At 39.3% G+C, this 25,079-nt stretch overlaps 1 protein-coding gene across 1 annotated transcript in view; it reads left to right on the top strand.

Annotated features, from left to right (window-relative positions):
* Positions 1-25,079, top strand: part of csmd2 (CUB and Sushi multiple domains 2) — a 189,896-nt gene that overhangs the window by 22,847 nt on the left and 141,970 nt on the right. Inside the window, exon 3 of the mRNA XM_028432810.1 lies at positions 9,977-10,089. Coding sequence (XP_028288611.1) covers positions 9,977-10,089 — 113 coding nt within the window. The remainder of the gene's footprint in view (positions 1-9,976; positions 10,090-25,079) is intronic.

The following is a 25,079-nucleotide window of genomic DNA, read 5'->3' as shown; positions in this document are numbered from 1 at the left end:
TTTTGCTGCAGTCACGTTTTTCTTCCTTGATTTCACCCTTTCCCTTTGTTTTCTCTTGTTCATCCCTGGGAGACACAGAGCATAGCAGTCTAATTAGTTATCCAAACACCTTGTGAAACGTGATAATGGATAAAGCACCCATATTGTTTGCACACACATACACACACACATACACTCATCAGCCATGCTGTGTCAAAAGGATTTGCCCTGCATGTAATTAGACACTTGTTGCATGTGACCAGTTGCACTTTGTTGTTAGAAAGTCATAGGTAAACCCTCCACTTTCTGCTCTGAACATATTGATTTATTCTTTGTGAATCAGTCTTTACATATAGTGAAGGGAAGCTGCAATAGAAAGGATTAATGCTGTCTTCAAAAAAGACATAATTAAGACATAGAGGGCATTAATGTAGAGAGCTATACACAGACAGTGACTAAAGGAGAGAGCCTGCAGAACAAGACAAATGGCATATGAATAATGTTTGTGTGAGCCTGTAGCTAATTCTAGATCAAGTGTTTTTTTGGGTACTCACACACACACACACACACACACACACATACACAGACAAATACACCACTGCCTCCCCTCCTCCCCCTACCCTCCTCCTCCTCTCTTTTTTTCCCGCTGTCTCCTTCCCTCCGCTGCTCTTTGATCATCCTTGCCACAGGAACGAAAGAAGAGCGACGGGTAGAAAGTCAATAGCATTGGTTGGGCGCTCCATCGGTCACTGTGTCCCTGTTAGCCCTGCTGGCTAATCAGATCTTCTGCCCAAGCTTGTTTGGGAGTTTATTAGTGGCATCCCTCTGCAGAGCGAGGGAGAAACTGAAGATCACAGCAGCAAGGAGAGAGAGAGAGAGAGAGAGAGAGAGAGAGAGAGAGAGAGAGCAGTAAAAAACATGAAATTTTGAAAATAGATTTCAAGCTTTTTGCAGCCTGCACACATCAGAGCACATACACATAAACATGTAGTATGTTAACAATATAGCATAGAGAGCCACAGGATGATTTAGCAAGCTGGCTAAGATACTGGTTTTTATTCTACTGTAAGAGCATTAGTGAAGTCAGACACTATATAGGCACTTATATTGTGTGATAAGGACTGGGTGTTGCAGGTGGGTCAAGGATCTGTACACGGCAGTCAAATCTTTCTGCACCACACTCAACCATTCATTTATGGAGCTGGCTTTCTTCACAAGGTTGGTGTAAGGTTCAAACACAAGTATAAAAGGACAGGTACTAGAACAAAGCAGGGAAAGGTTGGGACCTTCACCCAGATCTCTCAGATATGCTTTGTGTGTTGGCCACTAATTGTATGTACTAACTGTAGAAAAAGTCTAACCAATATTTTAGGTGCTTTCTTAGTCACTCAAATATTAAAATTGTGTTAAGTAAATTGGCAACATAACCATTATAAAAACATGTTTCCTAACCGTTTCAAGCAACCCCTTCTGCTGCTTGCTGTAAATGAGATTTGTGTGGATGGATTATTATTAAAATCTCTTGAACACAAAAAAGCTCAACATGAGTATATAACATGTAACACTTAAGAGTAGTAGAGTGGTAGAGTGGTATACAAGGGAAACGAGAAAGGGAGTAAGACATACAAGTAAATGCCTTCAACGGTGAAAGAGGGATTGGATGTGTGCTACACTAAGTGGAAAATGGCTGCATTTGTTTGAGCGTCATGTCCTTTTATACTGAGAGATTCTGGGAAAGGCAACTTTGCACACAGCTACAACTGTACATCGGCGTTTTTGTTTGTTTGCGCAAACACACACACACACAGTCATCTTCACGTTGCGATACGCTTCACTACCTCGCTGAGCTACACATCAACATTTTGATGCATATCAAGATGAGTCATCAATGTAGTTTTATGTAATATATGCATGCTTATTTAGGCAAAACTGGACCTTTACACTGTTGCTATATGAGAAACACAACAACTATGGTTCTGCCAATAATAATAATGTGGGTGGGTTAGTAATATTTTCAGGCAGCAGACTGAAAAAAAATGGCAAACACCTGATAACATATGTTAGATGTCGGTATTTGGAAGTAACAGACTGCATGTAGCCAAACTGAGCAGAACATTTGGAATACAAACATAATTTTCTATATATATTATTTATTTTTCTGTCAACCTGCCCAGTGACTATACAGGTGGAAAATAGCAACCTGGTATACATGACCTCATTCTATCATGGGCTAAGGTTTTCTGTGTATTGTCCTTATTCAAATGAAGATATTTTTAAATAATTTTAGGCAAATATTACCAATAAAACAACCTAAATAACCTAAATTATTCATATCTTATTCCTTCATTTCATAGAAATTCTGCTAAGAACACCTAGAAAACAGTTTGCAAGTCAGGCCTAAGAGAGTATTAATAGAGAATGAACCTATGTCAGGTGGGATTCATAGTGATCATCTATTAAATACATATAAACAAAAGGAAGAAAAACGTTAATATGTCTATGGTCATTACTGCAAGATCCATTTCACCTTGTTCCCTATTTGTTATTGATTAGATCTATTACATGTGTCCTTTTTCTCTCCTTGATCCTTCACTACATCCTTGTGTGTCATAATTGCTCTACACACTCATACACACACAGAGCTGTACACAGGCGCAAGCAAGTAAACAACAGCATATCTCATGGCTACCACTTAGCTTTGTCACTTTCCTGGGGGCGAGAGTGGCACAACATTGAATTAGTTTTATTTTATCCCCTAATTGTTTTCTGCCCGAGGATTATTGCAAAGCGATTTGTGTGTAGCAGGGGGAAAACACAGTGGACGTGTGAACGTCACCTTGTTCCATTTGTCAGCCTTGATTTGTTTGCTGTAAGTGTAATTGACTTATGTGTCTACAAAGAGGGAACAAATGAACAAAGAATTCTTTTCTGTTTATTTATTTTTTACGTCTCCTCTGTCAGAGCTTTTTTGTTGTTCATGTAAGGGTCCTTTAATGAGGCTTCCAATTATTATTTTTCACAATTGCATATCTTTCAGGTTTATATGATTACTTTCTGTATTATTTACATTTTCACGACTGTTCATCTGGATTATTAAAAAACAAGCAGTTATGTAAAGAATTTAAATAGCTTTTCAAGGGCTATTCATGATCTGTTGGGCTATTTGCTTATTATCCAGTGCAAAGGGTGACAAAGCTGATGCCTTGTGGGTATCTGTGGTGCCGGGAAGATGCAGATAGCATCAGGGCAATGTAATGCACTGTTAATGGAGTGCAGATAGCCTGGAGATAAACCAGTCACACTCACTTGCTGACTGGTAGACACTCCGGGAAGCAAAATTGTGCGTGTGTGTGCATGCATGCGTGTGCGTTAACATCAAACCTAGATTAAAGAAAGAGATCTAGTTTAAAAAGATAGAGCACTTATCTTTGGTAAAGCCATCCGTACTGCCTTCCTTTTTAATTACTTAATAAACCTCTCAGGATCCACCTCAGAAATGAGTATATTTTGACCAGCTAAAGCATCATATCACCACCCTGGCACTGAGAACTATTTACTTGTTTTTATCATTTTTTTCTTCACTCAGAAGTTCATGTTCCCTTATTTTGCTGTTTAGGTTTTTACTGTTTTTGTCTGTTTTTCGCAGCCAAAACTTCCTCCCACACTTCTATTTAGTCATTCCTATTTTCGCTGGAGTGCTTCAACTGTTCAAATCTCCTTAGGTCTCTGCTAATATTTTCTCCTCCCACTCCTATCTTCTTTTTTTCCCTCCTCTCACCTTCCCTTTCACTCCCCTTTTTTTTACCCCCTTTTATACCAGCCTCTCTCTCTCTCCCTCACCGACACTCTCTCCTTCTCCCTGTCTCTAGAGACACTGGTTTTTTAATGACTTCAATGCGGTTTGTCTCTCAGTTGGAACTGACTGTGGTTGATTATCTCACCATCAGCATTCAGCGGCGGAGACATCTGAGAGACACACTCTCTGCACCCTTTACCATTCAGACAAAGTACGCAAATATCTTGTGATGTCACCGGCGTATGAATATTAACCATAAGCTGCATTTCCTCACATGACAGACAGAAGGAATCAGGCTGTTCTAGTCAGATAGATGTCAGGTGTGTGTGTGTGTGTGTGAAATATTGATGAGCTGTGGGCTCTGTGGGAAGCATGAGATTTACAAACCATTGCTGCTTCTATCTAGTTTCACCTTTTTGTGGAACTAATGTTATGAGAGGTGATTGATAAGGTTAGGCCTACAACCTTTTTTTAACATTGACATGTACACGCATACAGTAGACCTGCATTCGGGAAGCATGTGGCATCCTTTTTATGGGGAAGTTGACATCTGCACTTGCATACTGGAGTAATGTGTGTCTTTCTTAGGCCACAGACTTATCAATCTCCCTGCATACACTTCAAATACTAGAAATTTAAGTTAAACTGAGAGCCCTTAAAGGCAACTCCCTCAAGGCCAGATCATGCCCTTGGGCAAAGAGACACAGTACATTACAGCATACCCAACAAGAAGGGATGAGAAGGATGATAAAAATGCAGTTTAATTGCTTGTGAAATTCATCCTATTAACTGAAAGGAAATCAAATCCTGCATGTGTAAATGGAGTGCCATTTTGAACCTCCGCTAGGCCACGCGGTCAGCCTGCTACACCATAAGTGGAGCCATGGATGAGTCATACACAGACACACTGCACAGCATAAGTACTGAAGAGCTGAAACTGGAACCATTCATTTGTCTTTGTGTGCATGTGTGTGTGTGTTGCAGTGGCTGGGCACTAGTTCACAGTGCTGCTGTTGGTGTGATAGGCAGTCAGTAGAGAGTTAGAGCTTACAGAGCACAACAGAGCATCAGCCCCAGGCCTTGACCACTGACAAGTTATAGCTGCACAGGGTCTGTATAGAAAGAATACACACACACACATATATATATATAGATATACACACACACACACACATGAAAATACACACTTAGTCCACCCTCCACAACTCCCTCTCCCCTGTCTCTCTCTTACCACCCATCATTTATTGGCTAATGTCTCCCCTCTACTCAGCCATCAAAATCTTGCTGCTGTATCTATTTTTCTTTTTTATCCTCCCTCCTTCCTCCTTCTGAGGGGAAATCAGCTGCATCAGCACTGTGCTTACCTTCCACCCTGAGAACACACACACACATTAACTGAGTGAATAAGATTAAAGGACGAATGACCTGATTTAGTCTCTGTCTGTTTACAGCCATAAACATGCATATATTTGAAAATGGGAGGAGGGGGGGAATCACAAACAGACACACACAGAAATGTTTAAATAAATAAAACTGCATGCGTGTGTTTGAGCATGAATCCCAAAGTAGCTGTTGGAGTCTAATGAAGGAGTTTCTCATCATGACTCATCCCAGTCCTGGTTGGAGTTTTTACATTCCCACGTATCGATGTTGCTCCCTCTTCCTTCTTCCTGGTATGCATATCCTGCTCCATCTTATTCTGCTCTTCAAAACTGCCATCTCCTCATTACAATACCTCAACTTTTCTTCCATGCAGCCATCTTTCTGCACATTTACTCTGTCTCCCTCTCCGTCTGTCCCCACCGCCTCAACCCCTCCTTCTCGTTCCCATGGGTAGTTGTGGGATAATTGGAAGCAGAGGTTCTTCATTGAGATGATGCTGAGGCCAGTCAGGTGGAAAGCACTCTTAATAGACCTCTGCTCTATCCACGCTCATATACGCACATGCACTCACGCTAACACTTAACACACACACATACAGCATATACTCTTTAGTGTTGATGCAGCCATGCACACATACACCTATTCTTCTCCTCAGTGGACCTCATTTCTGATATTACTCAGCTTTCCATAGCCAATGATTTTCCATAACTGTGATGTTTTTCTAAACTTCTGCATCTCTCTCTCTCTCTCTCTCTATCCTCTCTTACTTTTGTCTCTCCTCTGTCAATTTGCCATTCACTTGAGACACCTGTGCTGCAAATCTATTCTTTTGTATCGCTGAGTTGCAATCATATCTCACATCTTTTCCTCAGCCAATCCCCCAGCTGTTTTTTTTTTCTTTCTGCAGCCCATATCACATCACAATATTTAATCTACATTTGTATGTAAATCCAGCTTTTGCGTATTTTCTGGTGCTATCCATTTTGTCTCCCCATACCGCAAAAAAAAAAAAAGATTCAGGCCCATATCTGTCTCATGACAGATGATGATGATTTGGATGCTGCAAAGATCCCTCTTAGTTTGTTCCTCTTCAGCTCCTCCATCATACCCCCTATCAACCCCCTTATTCACCGCAGTGCGCTACAGAACCAAGATGGCTGCCTTCCAACTCAATTTGCGGTCAGCAAAAGGGCTATTTGCATGAACATGTGTCCCATCGTTTAGCTGATATCCCACTGTGACAGTCTCACACAGAGGAGTGAAATCATGCATATATTAAAGTCCTTTCCCCTTTTTGGTCCAATTCATCTTTCCGTACTTGTGTTCTGCAATTTTCCCCACCTGCAATTTGATGCTCAAGGATTATGTGAAACGCTGAGGCCTCTCTTAGTGCTGAGAGATAACAGGTTAGGGATGTACAGTAATAGATTGTAAAGAGTCGGTTACGCATACAGTGAGAAAGATAAACTTAAAAGAACAAGCTAGAAGAACAACATTGGCCTTAGAATTTGTACAAAGATCAACAGCACTCACAGTCATGTCTGTGTAGATGAATCAACGTGTCAACAAATTGAGCAGACACCTGTTTTTTTTAATTAGCATCTGTGTGTGTGTATTTGAGTACTGCTAGTATGTGGGTGGCAAACATGTTAAATGGATTTAATAGTAAAGCTGCTTCTCAAAAGACGAGGGTAATTACTCAAAGGCATTTTCCTGTTTCATGATATAATTGTAGGTGGTTTAAGCTTGAACTTATTCTAAACATATACAATGCAGATTTGTCATTGACTCCTGGCTGCTCAATAGTGTGACCACAAATAGCAAAGAACACATATCAGGGAAGCTGCTGCATTTAAGGGTGATCAGTTTGGGAAAGCAGTCAGTTGGTTAGAGCAGCAAAAACAACATTCAATCTTGCTTTTTCCACAATTGCATATTTTGTCAAAAAGTACTAAAAGACCACCAAAAAGACTTAAAAACACCAGCAAGGATCACTGCAGAGATCAGTGAGAATTAGCAGATACAACTCAGTCCCCAGACTATTAGAAACAGGATCAAAGGCTGTGGAGAGTGCAACGGAAACAATTCATAGTTCATAACTCGAAAAATGAGCGAATAAGGATTACATTTGCAAATGAACATGCCACATACAGGCAGTACAGTACAGTACACAATTCAGTTTGGTTTGCATTAAAAAGAACTTTAATAACATAAAATATCAACCAACTTGTGGGATACCATGATGAAACAATGTCTAATGTGGATGAACTTCAAGCTTCACTGGTTGAAAAATGGGGGAACTTCACCATAGCTGTTTCAGAAAATGGATAATTTAAGCCTTGATGATGTCACGACTCCACAGAATAATAAAAAAAAAACAACAAAAAAACACTGGTCTCTCAACTCTCAATATTCATTTATATATATAATATAAGGTTAATTTGGTCTTTACAAAGTTATATAGCTACTAAGAATTTGTCTTAGTCAGACCAGTGCTGTGTGTTTTATACCACCTGTTTCGACCACTTCCTGTAGTCTTCCTGTAGTCCTGTAGACTACAGGTGGCGCTGTACCCCTACTACCTGGAGTAGTAGCAGAACAGCGCCACAACCTGCATTATAAATCAGCTGGCAGACACGTCACTGGTAACATCACGTGACTTCTGACAAAGACTAAAGGAAGTGGTCGAAACATGTCAAGGTACTAAAACACACAGCACTCTGACTAAAAGAAAAATTCTTAGTCTATAACTGGTCTCTCAATTCATTGAATGTAATGAATGTTTTAATGTATGTATATTTTAAAGTAATGGGTTTCTATGCTGTGTTTCATTCATAAATAAAATAAATAAATAAAATGCTTGACCCGTCTCTCAGGTGGTGATCATACACTGACTATTAAAAGTGATATAGAAAAACCTTGATGGATTTCAAAAGAAATACGTTGGTGGAGGGCAAATGTGCTATGAAAGAAGCAATGCAGGATGACTGAAATGTTTTCAACTTGAACTTTATATTGAACTGTAGGTTTGAATACCCTAATACAAAATAAATTACCATAGGAGCAGACCACGCTAACTAAAACATTATTCATGACCACACCCATGTAATTTGAGTTGATGTGATGGGATTATGCTCATTGTTAATGGTTGAAACACTGCACAAAAGTTGTATGTGACAGTGTTGAGGATTTAGTTTTACCTGAAAAACTACGGAGAAGCTAGTGCGCATCGACACAAACATGAGGTAAGGTGCGTCGTTAATTAAAGGAAAACGAACAGTGAATGAGGCAATGTTGCTAACCTCGAGTATTAGCTAGTGAAATAGCTGCTTAAGTTACTAACCGTATGAAGTGCTTGTGTTTATTTACTTATTTTAAATGCCTGAGCAAAGCCTTAGAAGCGCGTTAGAAGAGCTTGCCAAGGTGGGTTATGATGGTATTAGCTTACTAGGAAAATAGCAACTTAGCAAAATGTTAACCTGATTAGCCACAGCTGGATATCTTTACAGTAAGCAACGAAGCTACATGTCAAAACGCTATGTTTAACTCTCATTTCTAACAGTTAGCAGATTGAGATAAAACCAGAAACTATTTGAAATTACATAAAGGTAATCCTCATGTCTTATTTATGATATGTAGGCAGCATGCACATGTAGCATACAGTAAATGCGTCATATACAATTAAGATAGAGCCAAGCCACACTGTGTTAAGCTGCTCTGAATCTTTATAAAAGTTAAAATATGATTGAGTCCCACTTCAAAACAGCACTTGCAGTGTATAAACTAAAAAATAAAATAAGGTTTTTGTGGTATATGTTGCAAGGGAAACATTAGAAGAAGAATCTTTTGTATAGCAATGGGGTGAGGACAGTACTAAAAGCTAAAAACATTACTACTCATTGATTTTGACATGTCACGCTGGTTTATGTTTGCGTGTACTGTATAAGACATAGCATTAAATGTGTATGTACATTTCTTGGCTACATAAATTTAGATAATGTTTTGTCACAGGCTTTTGGTGTGCTTTCATCATTTGGGGTGTCTTGGCAGCAACATCAAATATTATGCATGCATAACTAATATGTGTTGATAATGTGGTATGGATTAATGTCTCATGTGTTCTCACCTGTACTTGGAGTGATAATATTATGCAATGTTATGTAATGCATTAATTTGTATAACTAATCCAACGTAACCTCTACATTGCAACAGATGTTCTGAGTGACATGCTTATGAATGGATTGTGATTGTTGAGCTAGACGTTTGAGCTGCAAGAAACATGCAGCCATTATGTTTCACTTTAGGAGCATGTACTAAAGTGTTCCAAGATTTTAATAAAGTGTTTTACCTTTAACATCAATACAAAAATACCCCAACATCATAAGCTGTGATGAGGCCAGTTGACTTTCACATCTGCAAACTATTGGCTGATTATTAGAAATGATTGTTGACTCGGTGTCTGACCATTTATTTGCTGTCTGTTCAGCTGTTTGTTCATCCCCACACGGGGTGCTGTGTTTCTAATTTACTGTGAATACATAATTTGCACTCACTGCCTTTGCTCATAGAGCGAAATCTGTTGAGGTTTTTCTGTCCTGGTGAGGTCTTGGCATTTTCATAATTTGTGGGATGATTCAGAGGCTCGTTATACATAAAGTTATCCTTGAATGCCTGAGGGAACAGCTGGCTTAATGGAAGCTGGCTTGATGGAAGCGGGCTTCATACCTGACCTTGCCACCAACTGTGCTGTTGATTGGATCTTTTTGTGTGTGTGTGTGTCTGACCGTTACTGTCCCTTTGTGCATTTTTTTTTCTCAGGTTAACTGGGTTCCAGCTGCCTTCACCCATTGTGAGTACAGGCTCCAGGCTCACACTGTGGCTACTGTCTGACTATGCTGTCAGCGGGCAAGGATTTAAGGCTGTCTATGAAGGTAAAACTACGTCTATCTTCTCTGTTTATCTGTTACAAATAAAATTGTCATATTTTATTTTGTTATGGGATCAATCAACTGTTGGTGTTAGCTTCAGAGAAGATCATTTAGTGTGATTACACTACAAAATAACCAGAGGCCACTGAACTAATTAAAGGATTTGTATCTTAACATGGTTTAATTTGAAGCCATTATGTCCATGTTGGTAGGTTATTATCCCACTGTTCCTGGGTCAGGACTGGCACCTTTATCATGATGACAAGGAATGCTTTATGACCCATAGCTGGATGATATTAATGATAGGACTCTTTAGTCCTATGCAGTGGGAATGGTGGGTCCAGAGAGGAGAAAGAAATACAAGCAAGTGACTAATTAGACTAATTACCTGACAGGGGTTTGTCAGTCTGTCTGAGATATTGTGAATGTGTTGATGTGGCTCATTGGAGCAACATCAACAGACTGAGTAGGCCTAAGACCACACTGCGTAACTAGATAAAAACCAAAGACAAAAGAGCAAAGAGACTGTTTGTTAACTCCACTGGGAGACAATTGGGGGCATTTTGCCTTTCTCTTACACTAGTGGAAACATAACTGTCAAACTTGTCTGCCTTCTGACCTTGAATGATGCAATTGCCTCTTGCTGCAAATGTGCTGGCAAAACTTTGCGGGTAATGAGCAAGACGACTTCAACTTTAGCTGCTACTTTGTCTACATATATGTAATAACATTGTTGAATATTGGATTAATGTCAGCTCTAGTCTGAAACATGCATTTGGCTGGTTTTGGTGACAGCATATTAATTGGTTGATGCTGACACAACATTTTTTTAGCAGCCCTTTACGATGTCTACATAGCATACGTTCATGATGTAATGGCAGTGTAAATATGATCAATCAGTCTGCACTGCATATGCAGTAAGTGAATACTATGCATTGTGATAGTGTCTGTGATCATCAGGGATATCCAGCCTGTTGAACACCAGAGGACAACGAGTTCAAAGCCATAATAATTACTTGTCAACCACCTCACATGACACAAGGAAACCAACAGCAATGACCCATGTCACATGGGAAAAGACAGAGGCTCCACTCTGCCGATACGAAGCGGTGCCCTGTAGGTTACAGTGAATGTTAATTGGAGAGCGAGAAATAACATGAGATATGCAAAGCACAGCAGCAGTTCACTGTAACTGAATGGATAGAGGACCACCCACAGTTGTCCTTTATTACACAGGGATATGCACATATAATCTATCTATCACTTATTCCTCAGATGTGAAGCCAAAACCATTTTCTGCCTGTCTACATTCAGTTCTGTTATATTACTATCCAGCTTGCTTTAATCGCTATGGCAATATCTTAATGACACACATGGCTTCTTTATCAGGGAGGCTTGGTGAGATTTTGGTGGTGGCAAAAAAACAAAAAAAACTGCAGCAGTAAACCAGAAAATAGTCTCTGTTTCTTAAAGAAAATATAGGTCACTTGACATTTCCTTTCTTTATACTAATGTGTGAAACACTTGGAAAGAGATTTTATATCTTAACTTTGCCTAGTTCTTGCCCACAATGGAGCTTTTCTTCTTTTTTTATAATTTGGCAACCACATACCTGGAACCTGCAGGAGCAATATAAAGTTTCAAATTACTTTTCTACAATTGAACTACCCAGGAAGCTGAGAAACACCAGGAGGATGTCATAGAAGCTGACACGCTGCTTTGTGTTGCTTTGTATAAAGTCGGTTTGACCAGAAGCCACTGGCATAGAGCCACTCTCTTGCTTTGATTAGATTAGTTCACAGTTAGAAATAGCACACAATGATCAGCAGGGAACACATTTGAGAACAGGCAATGACCAAAGATCGTACAAAAATCAGTGTGTCTCATCTCTGGAAGATACCAGTATCTGCTGTTTGTCAGGTTGTAAATCAGATTTCCCTTTTCTTATTTTTTTTGTTTTTTTTGTTTGTCTCCACAGCTGCCATTTATTTAAGCAGTTTGCTACACTCCATTTGAGTCAGATATACTTAGATAAAAACATTTTTTCTCATGACCACTGTTTGCGCTTTCTCTACACAAGTGACAATGCTATATTGCTGTAAAATGTGATAAGCAACAATAAGCCTATGCATAATGAATTTCTACAATCTTAGTTTGTTGTCTCCTGGAAGGCACTGTTTACGACTGCATGTCAAGCCCATGCTTTGTAGAGCTACAGTACTTAATGATCCAACGTTTTACCAAAACCTGCCTGTTGAATTGTGTCTATTTAAATGTTTCTTTTTATTTTTATAAGTCTGGGCTCCCAAGTTTGTGTTTAGTTGAACCCCCTACATGTAACTGTGGGGGGTACAAAAACAAACCTGCCAAAATGCACCTTGGTTGTGTCAGAGTAAAGCAGTGCATCTGCATAATGCCTCTGCTGTGGTTTTCAATGGAACATTTTGAAATTCAGTTTTATGTACATAGAGTAGAATGAATAGGCACAAGTGTGCTTTTGCCTTTGTGTGCTAAACTTTAATGGCATTGCTTTCCTAGTTCAAGCTGTTATTGCTTGCTTATTTTGCATCGACCACCTCTTAAACAAAGTCTGCTACTGTTGTTCTTAGCCTTTACTAATAGAGTGGTTACAGTTATCATGGGAGGGGATTAATGCACCACAGAGATAACAGCTCTTTCATGTATGTTGTGTGTATTGTGTCTATAGTGTATATCTTTGTGTCTTCAGTGTCATGTGTTGGTTTCACCCCCTGGGTGTCAAAACTCAAATGGGTAAATGTGTTTTTTTTTCCTTAGGCTGATTGGCTTTTCTCAGCACAGCTTTCGGCAGTAAAACCTCAGCAGTCCACTGCCTCCTTTTTATTAGGACTGTGCTTACCATCCACCATTTTGGTGTGAGCCCATCTCGTCTCTATTAGATATCTGTTCTTTTTCAGCCCACACTGCAATAAGCCTAAGTGCTGCACAGTCCATCTCCCCAACACACTGCGTAATGGCCGAGACCACTCTGGAATCTCTCCCCTCTCATCACCATAGCAACCACCAAGACTCCCTTTTTTCAGCTTATTCTTCTCTTTCTGTTCTCCATCTCTTTCCAAACTCTTTATTCATGTTTAATCTGTAGCAATAGAGAAGGGGGCTAAAGAAGGCAAAGAGATTTAGAAACGTTTGCTGAGCTTCTGAAAATATCTACTGGGAATAGAAGAGAAGTCTTATCTCTTTCTGTCTTGCTGCAGTCCTTGTGCTCCACCATTGCCTGCTTTCTCTCCATCATATTTTTTTTTCTTTTTCTCCCCCCATTTTTGCTCTCTGCTCCCCTTATTTTGTAGCATCACTTTCCTTCTCTCTCTCTTGAATATTGAAGTACTGTGATGATTATCCAGTCATGTGTTGCCAAGTTTCTCTTCCGTCTGTGTGTTAGTTGCATAGTCAATGTGCCTCCCAACTGGGTCATCTGAAGAAAAAAAACCAGCCCTGCTGCACAACTTGAGCAGTCTGCCTCCTCAGTCTGCCTCCTCAGCACATCACTGCAGGTGTCAGAAATAGTCACACAAGATTTAATAAAACACTGGAATACTTTTTAATGAGCCATATTGTTGCAAATTTAAGTCTGTTCATGGGCGAAGTCTTTTCAGTAAGAGCTTTTTTCTACACCATTACAGTTCATCTACAATGGGGGGAGTGTCTCCCCCCATTCTGTTGTTTTTATAGAGGTGGGGGCTGACTAGACGATGGTGATGAGAGATCAGTAAAGCATGAGTGAGTCTAGCACCTAATTGAAAAATTAGGCTCATCCCCATAAGTCGCAGAGCTGGTAAAATGAATGTGTGATGACAGAGACCAAAGACGGAGTATAGACCTAGATCAAATTCTACACTCCTGATGCTCTAATTTCCCTCAACAGGGTGTAATGCTCTGCTCATGGGAACATTATGGCCGTGTTTGTGTGTTTGTGTCTTTAAATTAAAAGGAGGGGTTAAGATGTTATGCTCAGCACCAGAGATACTTTCCTTGGATAATGATGTTGCTCACTCTGGGCAAATTGGCTGTGATTAGAAAAAATGCAAAATGCGTAATTGTTTGCTAAATAGCAATTTACAATGATTGTTATAACATTATTGATTGCATATTTGGTATACTTTATCTCCCATATCCTTTTTTTTTTTTCTCGGATGTTCGCATTCAGTATACAGTCCTTTAGCCTGATTGTTAGTTTAGTTTTTTTTTTCTTTTAATAATAAATAAACAGTGGGGTCAACATTTTGATTAATGTGACCACTGGCCTGGAATCATCATCATTGTTCAAGATGGAAATGTTGTACCTTTACTTTTGCTGTTCACTTAGCTTATCAATTCATTTTACTACTGCAATGTTTTAGTGGTACCATCTAACAGTTCATCATATTATTTCAGAGAACAGAAAAGGTCACTTTAAATGTCAGCATTGTTCCGAGCTCACAGTAATGTATCAGCATAAGGCAAAAATAAAAAAAGTAAATAGGAGCAGATTACTCTCTTGCTTACAAACATAGCCCAAAGTGTGTTCTCTGCAGTTTCAGGCTAACTACCAAATGGGCTGGATGGCTTATGAATGCACATGTGTGAGTGTGTTGGGGTGAAGTGGGCACTGGAGGCAGTATGTAGGCAGTATGTAGGCCTACATGGGCTCATACACACCAGCCATAGCTGTGAAAAAAAAAAAAAAAGAAAAGCCAAAGCCGCTATGTTTGAGAGAGAATTGCCTTCTCCCTACTCTTTTATATTAACATCTCATCTTAATTATATTGGAATAAACAAAACCACTATACTTGTTATTATTATCTCATTTAATAATTACCATATTGGTTGGCATGTTATGCAGCCATGGCAACACAATTTCTCATTATCTTGAAAGTCTAAAGGGAATAGATAAAAGCAAGAACTATTTTTTTGACAGCATTGTCATGAAAATAAGTTGATTATTAACAGAACAATGGTGAACACACTTACCTGAACCCAGTGCATTCTAAAAAAGAACGCTTGCATTTTTAGCACTGTAATACTGTAGTTACTGCATGTATATGTGCCTTTAAATAGCTGCAACTTGGCAATCAGCACAAAATAGGTCAGGTAACATAACCCTCTGTGATATACAAGCTCACACACACACATCCCTGTTCACTTTGATTGTGCTATTTTTATACACTAAGCTGTTTAGTTCCTGCTTGGTAGTTGGGTTGGTGGGGTGGAGGGGGGGTTGTTCTAATCACCTCATTTGTGTAGGTATGACATTGACACGTGCCTTGTGTAGTTCATGATTTTCTGATCATTTTCAGTTATAATTATCCCACCTAGTCACCCAATGTAACACATAATTATGTTATATGATTGGCCATGTTCTCTGTTCATGTTGAACCTGAACTGAGGGACACAAAGATGCCTGAATTTTATTATAATAAAACTACTTGGAACTTTACAGAAGAAACCCAGAGCTTCTTCACTGCACACATTGTGACAGGTGTAATTAATAAAATGACTGTTTAGGTGTGCACGCCGGCTTACTATCACAGCTTAGTGGGACATCTAAACAGAACAGGAACTTAAGTATTAATTTAATCTGTGCTTTTCCTGCTTTGACCAGTCGAAATGTCTACTTTTAAAAACAGTTAGCATGCTCATGCAAGTCAAGGGAAAGGAAAGCAGTGTTAATTCAGTGTTTTTTGTGTTTGGTTGTCAGTACAGTTTGGCATCTTAAGTGTTGACCTGCAAGAATCAAATCTCCTATCAGCTACAAGATTGGATAGGTGAGGACCAAAACTAATCTTTGCCAATGTCAGGTTTTAGTTGAAAATATTAAGCCACTAAATTTAACATAACTGACAAAAGTAGATGTGCACAGCTGATGAGTTCAAAGAGGTGTGTTTAAGTGCTGAGTGACACAACATGGATGAAGAGTCCCAAAACAGCCTGTGTTATTTTCAGAAATTAATAGTGTGCCACAGGAATGGAGCAGTTGAATTGTAAATGTCAGCCATGGAAGAGTTTATATATATATAAACTCTTCCATGGCTGACATTTGCTATATATATATAGCAAAATCTAGCGTTGGCGATAAGGACCTCATAGATGCCTGCAGACTTGACCTCAGTCCTAGTATGCGTGGCTTGAAGGCATATTAAGATTTCATTTTCTTCACCTATAAGCTGCTTTCCCAGAGGTAGTGTTCCACTGCTGTTAGTTCAATCAATGTTAAAACTGTGTCCTGGATTTTCTTTAAACATGTTGTAACATCTTTTAATTATAGATTTCTCGAGATCCATAAGTAAAAGAAATTGCTCTTAATTCACCAATATACATTTTAAAACCTACATGTTCTTCTTCGTACACATGTATGTATGTTTCAGGCCTTTTTTGTCATAAAGACAGCAAGACCAACATAGTTGGCACACAAATGAAAAACTGCTCCTAGCAACAGCTGGCTTCCTTTTGTATCTTGGACATACTATGTTTGTTTATCTGGTGCAGGGTTTGCTTCACCAAGAACAGGCAGATATACAGAGAGAGGAGGAACAAATGCTTACTATTAGAATGAGGTTTAAGAACTTAAATAAACCAAAAGCCTGGGTATTGTGGCTGTAATTTTAATGCATGTATTTCCTAATTTTCTTGGAAAATATGGGCTGTCTGTCATGTCTGGGGAAGGAGAGCTTTTGCTCTGGCAGATTGTAGCTGTTATTAGTGTTTGGCATGGCCATTGGCCGCCAGTGTGTCTGACCGTTAAATGCTGCTGACACTTAATTAATGGCTGATTGTTGTTCGACAGTTCTCCGTGAGCCTAATGAACACTGTTTCAGCTTACATGAGCACACACTTCCATACATTTTGCATGCATGCCGACTTTCCACAAACCCACACTCTACATCAATATTGTAATGCGCCAGAATGTTTGGATACATCTCAAGAAAGGTTGATGAATTCTATGATGTATAAATACAGTATTTGAAGTTTGCTTTTTTCTATTTACCCTATTTCTATTTCGGATGTTTTTTTTTAATTTAATGCAGATATAAGAAAATAATCTTTTCTGTTTTTTGTACTTCCTGTTCTCTGCAGAGACAGTTAAATGTTTTTGACTTTTCAACAATCTAAATTATTTGTAATGTTACACATGGCCTCCAAAGATTAGTTCAAATGTAATCATGCAGTATATTGTTCCTAACACAAACTGACTGGCGTGGTTGGGTTAAGAGAATGATGAAGTTGTTGAAATACTTCAGCCATCTCTTTCCCTGCTTCACATTATGTTAATATTTGATACTGAATCCCACATCTGTGCCATTTTTGGATTATTTTTCATATTTTCTTTATTCTCTTTTTGTACAACTGACATGAGCTAAGAGAGCTCTTGACAGTTCCCATTGGCAAGTCATTGCCAGACACATCTGCCCTTCAGAGCACCGCAAGACACACTATTTTTGGGTCCCTACCCTCATTCCTTTTTGCCCTCTATTTGTTTTCTGGGTGAATGGGCGTCAAGACAGGGTCTAGTCTGCAGTCAGGACACGTTGTTGTTTTGCTCTCCAGATAAGGGGTGAAAAACAACACTCACATAATAGTTACACTCAGACGCTTAAACTCATGTGTACAAAGAACCTCTACAGGCACACCCGTTCACAAAAGTCGACAAAAGGGTCCATATTCAAACATAGCATTCACTGTGCAGTCGAGCATGCACAGAAAGGTCATCTTTTCCTGTGAACCTGTGGCTTTGGGAGAGCTTGTTTGCACTGTCTCAGAGTATGTATGCATAGTTTATGCATATGTCACCCTGTAGCACCAGTTCCTGGGTGTTCCGGGGTTGCCTGGGTGCTATACCTTTAGTGTTTATAAGTTGTCAGTTAAATTTTTCATATTTGGAAAACACACAAACAAACAATTATCAAAGGTAAATAATGTTGCCCTACAATGGACTGGCAACCTGTTCAGGGTGTACCCGGTCGCTTGCCTGTAGATAGCTGGGATTGGCTCCAGCCCCCTGTGACCCCACACTACAGGACAAAGTGGGTTCAGAAGATGGATGGGTGGATGTAAAAAATAGAAGTTTCACTGCAATTGTACTTTACAATATTTACTGTATTCAGATAAAATGATGTGATAACAATGTGACAAGAACTCTGAATAGCACAATGCAAAAACAGCAATTGCTGGAAGTTGGAGAAAAACATGTAGACCTTCCGACTGAGTGCCTGGAGCAAGCAGTCTCTGTTTTTCTACCTGTACATTTGTACATTGTTCTTTTATGAGAATGCAACTCTTTGACGAGCTCAACACATGTTGGTGAATGTGAGCAGAGGAAGCCTGTCCCACTGTGGGGATGAAACTGAGGTGTGAGCAGTGTGACACTGGCACAAAGTGACAGTCTAAATAACACTAGAGCAGTGGGCGGGATGTGTTGGCAGTTGTGTATGTGTTTATATGTGAGGCAGCAGTGAGCAGAGTTGTGTGTGGATTTCTCTACTGCTCATATGTACAATAAGTGCAGTCAGGAAGAGCCGAGATTTTTCTTGCATGACTTTATTTAGGGTGTCTGTGAATGGCCTTCTCCAACATTGACAGGGCCTACCCTCTCTGCCTCCCAACAAAGAAAAAGGGGGAGATGTAGAGCAAGGCTGGGGTAGGGCAAAGAAGAGAGTCTGAGTAAACCAAATACAATGAATGAAGCATAAGAGACAATGATGATGCATACCTTTGAGATAATGGCTGAAGGTATGAGTGATTCATCTTGCTTCACCCTGCTGTGGATGTGTCATTGCAAAAAAAACGGTAAGAGGAACACAAGGAACACCACATGGCACATTAGCTGCCACGTTACTCATGCACAACACTGAACCTTCTCCACATCCATGCATTTTTTAGTCTGTGAGCTCATCTCCCCCCTAAAAAGTCCAGGGAACCTGAAATGAACTTCTCCTCTGACATACCAATGCATAAAATGTCACCCAAAACACTTCATTCCTGTTACTCGTTTTGTTTGACTTCTCCAAAAGGTTGCCAGTGTTGTTATTCCACTGTTTATGTGCTACCAGTCTGGCACACTAATTCTGCCACTTTATGAAAGTGTGTAATTAAGCGCCTCGGTTGGCCTCTTGTAAATGTCATCTGCTCAGCCCTCTGGATTCTAGACTTTGATGTAATTAATTCCAGCCAGAGATAACCCCCGTCAGCCAACTTGCTGTAAGTAAGGGTGATAGTTCACCTTTAGAAACTGTGCCCCTTTTTCAAAATTCATCCAGTACCATATAAATCATGTGCTTGCTTGATTGGCTACCCAAAAGAGTAGGGTGTGTTTCCCGTTGGACCATTACTAGTATTTGTTTTCAAGGCATGTTTTGTGAGTCCCTTTTCAGTCACATATTTAAAATCAAAAACATACTGTTTTGGCATTGGATAATTTTATGAACTTTTATTTTGCATTACTGCAAGGTTTACATTTTCAAAATCAAAGCCTCTGTGGTCTAGTGTCTGAGCTTGTTTTTTTTCTTTCCATTTCATTCTTTCCGTCTCCCTCTTGCCCCTCTATCTTTCCATCCCTGTAATTCTTATCCTTCTATCCCAGCCTCTATCTCTCATCAGGATTAGCCTCTTTTGGTTGTTAGCGTGCTAGCTCTTTTTCTCCTTCGCTTCCACGTTTGTCTCTCCACACAATCCCTGTTTTGTGTGGATTAGTGCCTGTATTGTCCTCGGATTAGAGTGTCATTGTTTCTGAGATGGGATGAGGCAGAGACGTGCTTCTGAATATTCGTCCGAGTGAGTGTGTACAATATGTTCAAGTATCTGAATTTGATGCTAAGATGACGAATCTCCTTTTGTAGTTGGGGTTTTTTGTTTTTTTCTGTTGTTTTTTTCACAAAACCAAGGCAGCACAAACAAGAAATTATTGTAGTGCCTCATGGAAAGCACTGTGAATTAGGCACTATTTTCTGGTTCTTCTAATTGACATTTGTCTCTTTCACTGCCAGTTGTCGATGTAAGAGTATGTGCAAGGTGTAAGCAATATGGCTGAAAAAGCTTAGGAGTTGGAGTGAATTAGTGTCCAGTTATGTTTAGGTAATTGAAAGGCCAGGCTGGCAGGAAGACATGGACAGGACATGGATGTGATAGGATTGTCATGTTTACATGTGGAAGGGAGAGAGTATAAAACCTTAAAGAAGGTATTGATTGCATACTGGGGTGTCAGTGTTAGCGCTGTGTGACAGAGACAGAGACAGTGGAGTTGTGTTGGCAAGTGAGATGCGCAAGGATTTCTAGGCAACACCTTATCAGACTTCTCATCTATTTATTTATTTATTTATTTTTGAAGGTGTTGACTGGCTTTTTAACTCACTTACTCCCAAAAGTAAATTAGTATGACAGGTTATTGATTCAGAAAAATATTGCTTTAACCCTAAGGTGAAAGCTGTTACGTAGTAAGAAAGACAATATAATCATCCGGTCACTTGTGTCAGATATTTGATGCAGTCTTCTCTGCTTCCTCTCAATTGTTTTTTTCCTAGTTACTTTAATTGGAATTGAACTTTTTAACAGTGTACAGTGTTTTTACTGAAGCCTCCAGTATAGGTCACCCATATTTATCATTAAGCAGCTGTAAAATCTAATACATCATTAAGATTGCCTTGTATGCATGTTACCATCCATGATGAAATACCCAGTGATGGTTATGAACAGTAAGTGGTGCATTCTCTCTCATTGCTTTAATTGATATCAACCAAGCGGCTCGTTCTTGGCTGCTGTGTTTAATCATTTCTCCGTTTACTAGGCTGCTCTAATGTGCAGCCATTCATCAGGCCAGATTTATCGATCAGCCGTTGCCAATTCTCTCCACTCATCCTTCTCAGACTTTATCGGCAGTTGAGTATTCACTTGTTAGCCACCTAAACGTTAAAGGTCAAATTTAAGGTCTACCACATTTGTTCTGAAAAGTTGTGACTGTAGTTAAGGCTCCTGTGACTGAGTGTTAGTATGGATTTTTTTTAATTCCATTGTTAAATTTGTCAGTGTGTGAATTTAATTGAATTGCTCTAGCTGGTAATATACACACACACTATATGTTGAAAGTCATAGTTACTGATTAGATATAGGATTGCTGATTGTTCTGTATTGGATTGTGAATAATTCAGTCTATACTGTGATAAATCTCAGTGCTGGATCTTTACAAAGCACACACAGACACATCAGCGTGAAGAAAATGTAAACAGATACACACAAGAATACACACACACTCAATGATGCCATAATATCATTCCTTCTACACAATCACATGGGTCAGCTGTGTTTGTTCTAGTTCTTCACTTATAGAGAATCAATGTTTGCCGTACTCGGTTGCATTTCCACTGTTTTAACGCCGACAGCACAGAAACAGCCTGGGTTGATTTACTGGAGAGAAGAGAGACACCAGAGAGGTGTCATGGAGAAATAAACCTTCCTTCAGACTGCTTGGAAATAGACAAATATCTCTAGAAGTCACATAGAAACTGGTCTTTTGCTGATTTGTGTTTATCCTTGTGTTGATTTGTCCCTTTCTGAGCCTGTCTCACTGCCTCTATGTGTGCCTGTCATGTTCTTGCTTGGGCTCAGAGTGCAAATGCGCCATCACTGAAGCGTAAAGTGATGGCACACCTGTTTGTTTTGTGATCTTCTCTTACCCATCATTTGGCATTGCTATGTGCTCTATTTGAGCCTTTAATTCAAAGTTGCTATTCAGTGTAATGAGGCAAAGACTAGGAACAAGGCAAGGTGTTGTGTCGAAGGGGGGGGTTGCCTTTTTAAGGTTGGCGAAGTAAAATTGGCATCTTTTGTGTGAGTTAAGGGCAGAGATGCTGGAAAGTGGTAAAACAATGGCATAGACAAATACAGTATATCTACAATAATTACAGTAGATGTTAGATTGTTAATTGAGACATCTACATTTCAAGTATGCAGGCTGAAGCAAACATGCACTGCAGAATGTACCCCACCATAGGCCATCAAGCAAATGGGGGTGGGGGGTTGGGGGAGAAGGGTTTTCTGTTGGGTTACCATATTGTGATAATAATAGGAACTTTATAATGTAGTAGAGCACAAGTGATGCACCACAACACAGCAATTAAATGGATTTCATAATTGACTCATCTGTTATAACTACATTTCAATAAATGGCCAAGTATATCTTATAGCAAAGGATCTAATTGCGCTTTACTAGAATAAGATTGCCGGGCCCTTAGATGAGGGTGCTTTAGACATGCAACAGGTGATTTAGCTAGACCACTTAGTGAGTAAGTAAGACTGTCTATTGAAATCTAGTCTAAATCCCCACATTGGTTCTTAGTTTTTAACAGCCTGTGATTATTTGTTAGTTTATTATGTGCCTCTTTTTATTATACAATGGCAACCAAAGCTTATAGTCTATTAAATACTTATATTTTGCAATGCTTTGCATACAGGCATGAAGAATTGTAGCGGTTTGAGCCAGTGCAGCTTTACCTTGTCTGATTTCATATTGTTCATATATCAGCAGCTTGTACACTTTTCCCCCTGTGACATTTGTAAATAATTGTAACTAATTACCTGTAAAATTCAATTAATCATCATAATTGATTACTTTATGCAAATCAGCAACAAAAATCTTATGTTTAGAGTCTACAGTGGTGGTTGTGGTTACAAAGTGGTAGCTAGCTGCATGATTCACATTCATTTCTGCATTTCTGTTGTTGCCACAGTGCTGTGATCAATAACTCTGTTCATTAAGGCCCAAGCAGTAAAATAGATGTTAGACCTTGGTGGCATTGTTGCTCTCCTAAGACAGAGCAGCCACCTGTATTTCCCCCAGATTGAGAAGTTTGAAACTACATTGAGCAATGAGTCAATACAAATTTGCAGTAAAATGGCCCATAATTCAGAAGTGAAGTAATGAATGAGCAGAACTGAGGCAGCCACTCAGGGAAGGGGCGAAACATCATCAGAAAAGAAATACTGCTGGGGCAATTAACCGACAGTTAATTTAGTTTATTTGAGTCTTATCGACAATTAATAGTCGATTAATTGTTTACGTCCCTAGTGTGGAACTAATATTGTCTTTTGCTAATTTATCAGAAACATGTATGCATGCATCGTTTTGTCTCTCAGCTACTTTTCAGGCTAAAGTAACAGGAAATTGTCAAGTGTCAATAATAATGATTAAAGAAATGTGTTGTTATCAGTAGATCTGCCTTTGATGCCAAAACCAGTGGGTCTAGATCAAAGAGATGCTTTTAATTGCTTGAGTGTGAAGTGCTGTGAGATTCAAAGAAAAAGCAAATTTTTTAATACAAGTATTGATTAGACTTTCCACATCACCTCTGCCCCATCAAGCGGTGGACAAGTAAATAAATCAAAAAAGATGGTTAATGGGATGCTGGTTTGAAGACAACATTTGACCTGTTGACCTGTCGACGACTGATGTTATTTGATGTGTTTTTGCAGCATCTGTATGTAAATATTTTAAACTAAGTCTTTACCTCTTTGCCACATGATGTATGACATGACTGTAAATACAAGAACCTGGATACAAATGAGCATTACTTAAGTTGAAGGATTCCTAATTACTGCATTCTAAGAAAATGAATGCATTTGTTTTATATTTCCCACAAACCTGCATGTTTACACATCAACATTTTCCCTATCCACACTGTCCTCTCTGGTGGGCCTTAACTGCCTGGGCCAGCCTGCTTGTGGGGGTGGGGGGGGGGGGGGGGGGGGGGGGGGGGGGGCAAACAAGGAAAATGCATAGAAAACAAAAGACAGGACATTTTCTGTCTGCCTAGCCCATAATGACAGTGACATTTTTTTCCCTTTATTCTTTAAATATATTCAAATATGCAATATCTTAACATTATCTTAAGTAATGGATGAACTTCATAAAATACAAGGGATTTTCAAAATTACCTATGCACTGATTTCCGTTGTATAGTGAAATTTTTAATTACCTTTTGCAGTGGTTGTTCTCATATAGAAGAAGATGACGTATCTTTCTTTTTGTTTTATGTTTTCCTTTTTATAGACTTGACAATATATCAAAAGTTTTGTTACTAACAGCCAATCACTGTCAGTCAGATTTCTTGCGATCTTTGTTCATTCACAGTAATACATGTTTGTTTCTCCTCCCAGCCATGGCAGGTGAGCATTAACATGTTTGTGGCAAGAATCTTTACTGCTTTAGTTGGTGTTACTATAGCTTGCTTTGTGCAAGTGGTTCTAAGGTTAAAAGCCCCAATAATCAATTTTGTGTTCCTCTGTTAACCATAGATATGTTTTACAAGTAATCTTGATTTTACCTGATTTTGTGTTTGTACTTGAACTGGCAATTGTGACCACAGGATATTTGTGATTTATTTATTTTTTTGTTTGTTTGTTTGAAAGACTAATGTCAGATGAGAGATAAGCCTGAAAAGCCAGGGGGATTTAGATGCTTCAATCCAGACAGAGTCAAGGCTGTACACAGATGTAGTGATCTCCCCTCCCATCTCCCCTAGGCCTGTCTCTCATCTGTCTTCTGGCTTTCCTTGAAGTCTCTCATGCTCCCTGATCCCTCTTAGTTTAGTCTCATATATAGTGAATGGCTACTGAATGGCACATTATTCCGTTTTGCAGACATTGTCGGCAGCCATCAATTCTGTATGAGCTCTCCTTCACACCTCAGCGCCTCCCACATGGCAACCGGCCTTTTTTACTGCTCCTGCTGTTGTATGCATGGGAAAGGAAGATATCTGGAGTTCATTTTTGTCTGTGTGTGTTTGATTGTGGTTCTAATCCTTATTCTCAACACTCTGTTACCTGCACAGTGCCCACTGAGGTGGCCATATGTAATAGTGATTACACCGACCAACATTTGGTTTTCCTCTATCTGTATCTGGCCTGCTGATGATTGGTTGTTTCCACTGTACTAAATCGAGTTCACCATAAGGTTTGCTGCAAGTAGTTCTACTGGAAGAACTATGTCA

The sequence above is a fragment of the Parambassis ranga genome, chromosome 2, assembly GCF_900634625.1.
Source record: "Parambassis ranga chromosome 2, fParRan2.1, whole genome shotgun sequence".
NCBI classification, from domain to species: domain Eukaryota; kingdom Metazoa; phylum Chordata; class Actinopteri; family Ambassidae; genus Parambassis; species Parambassis ranga.
This window is presented reverse-complemented; position numbering and strand designations above follow the sequence as displayed.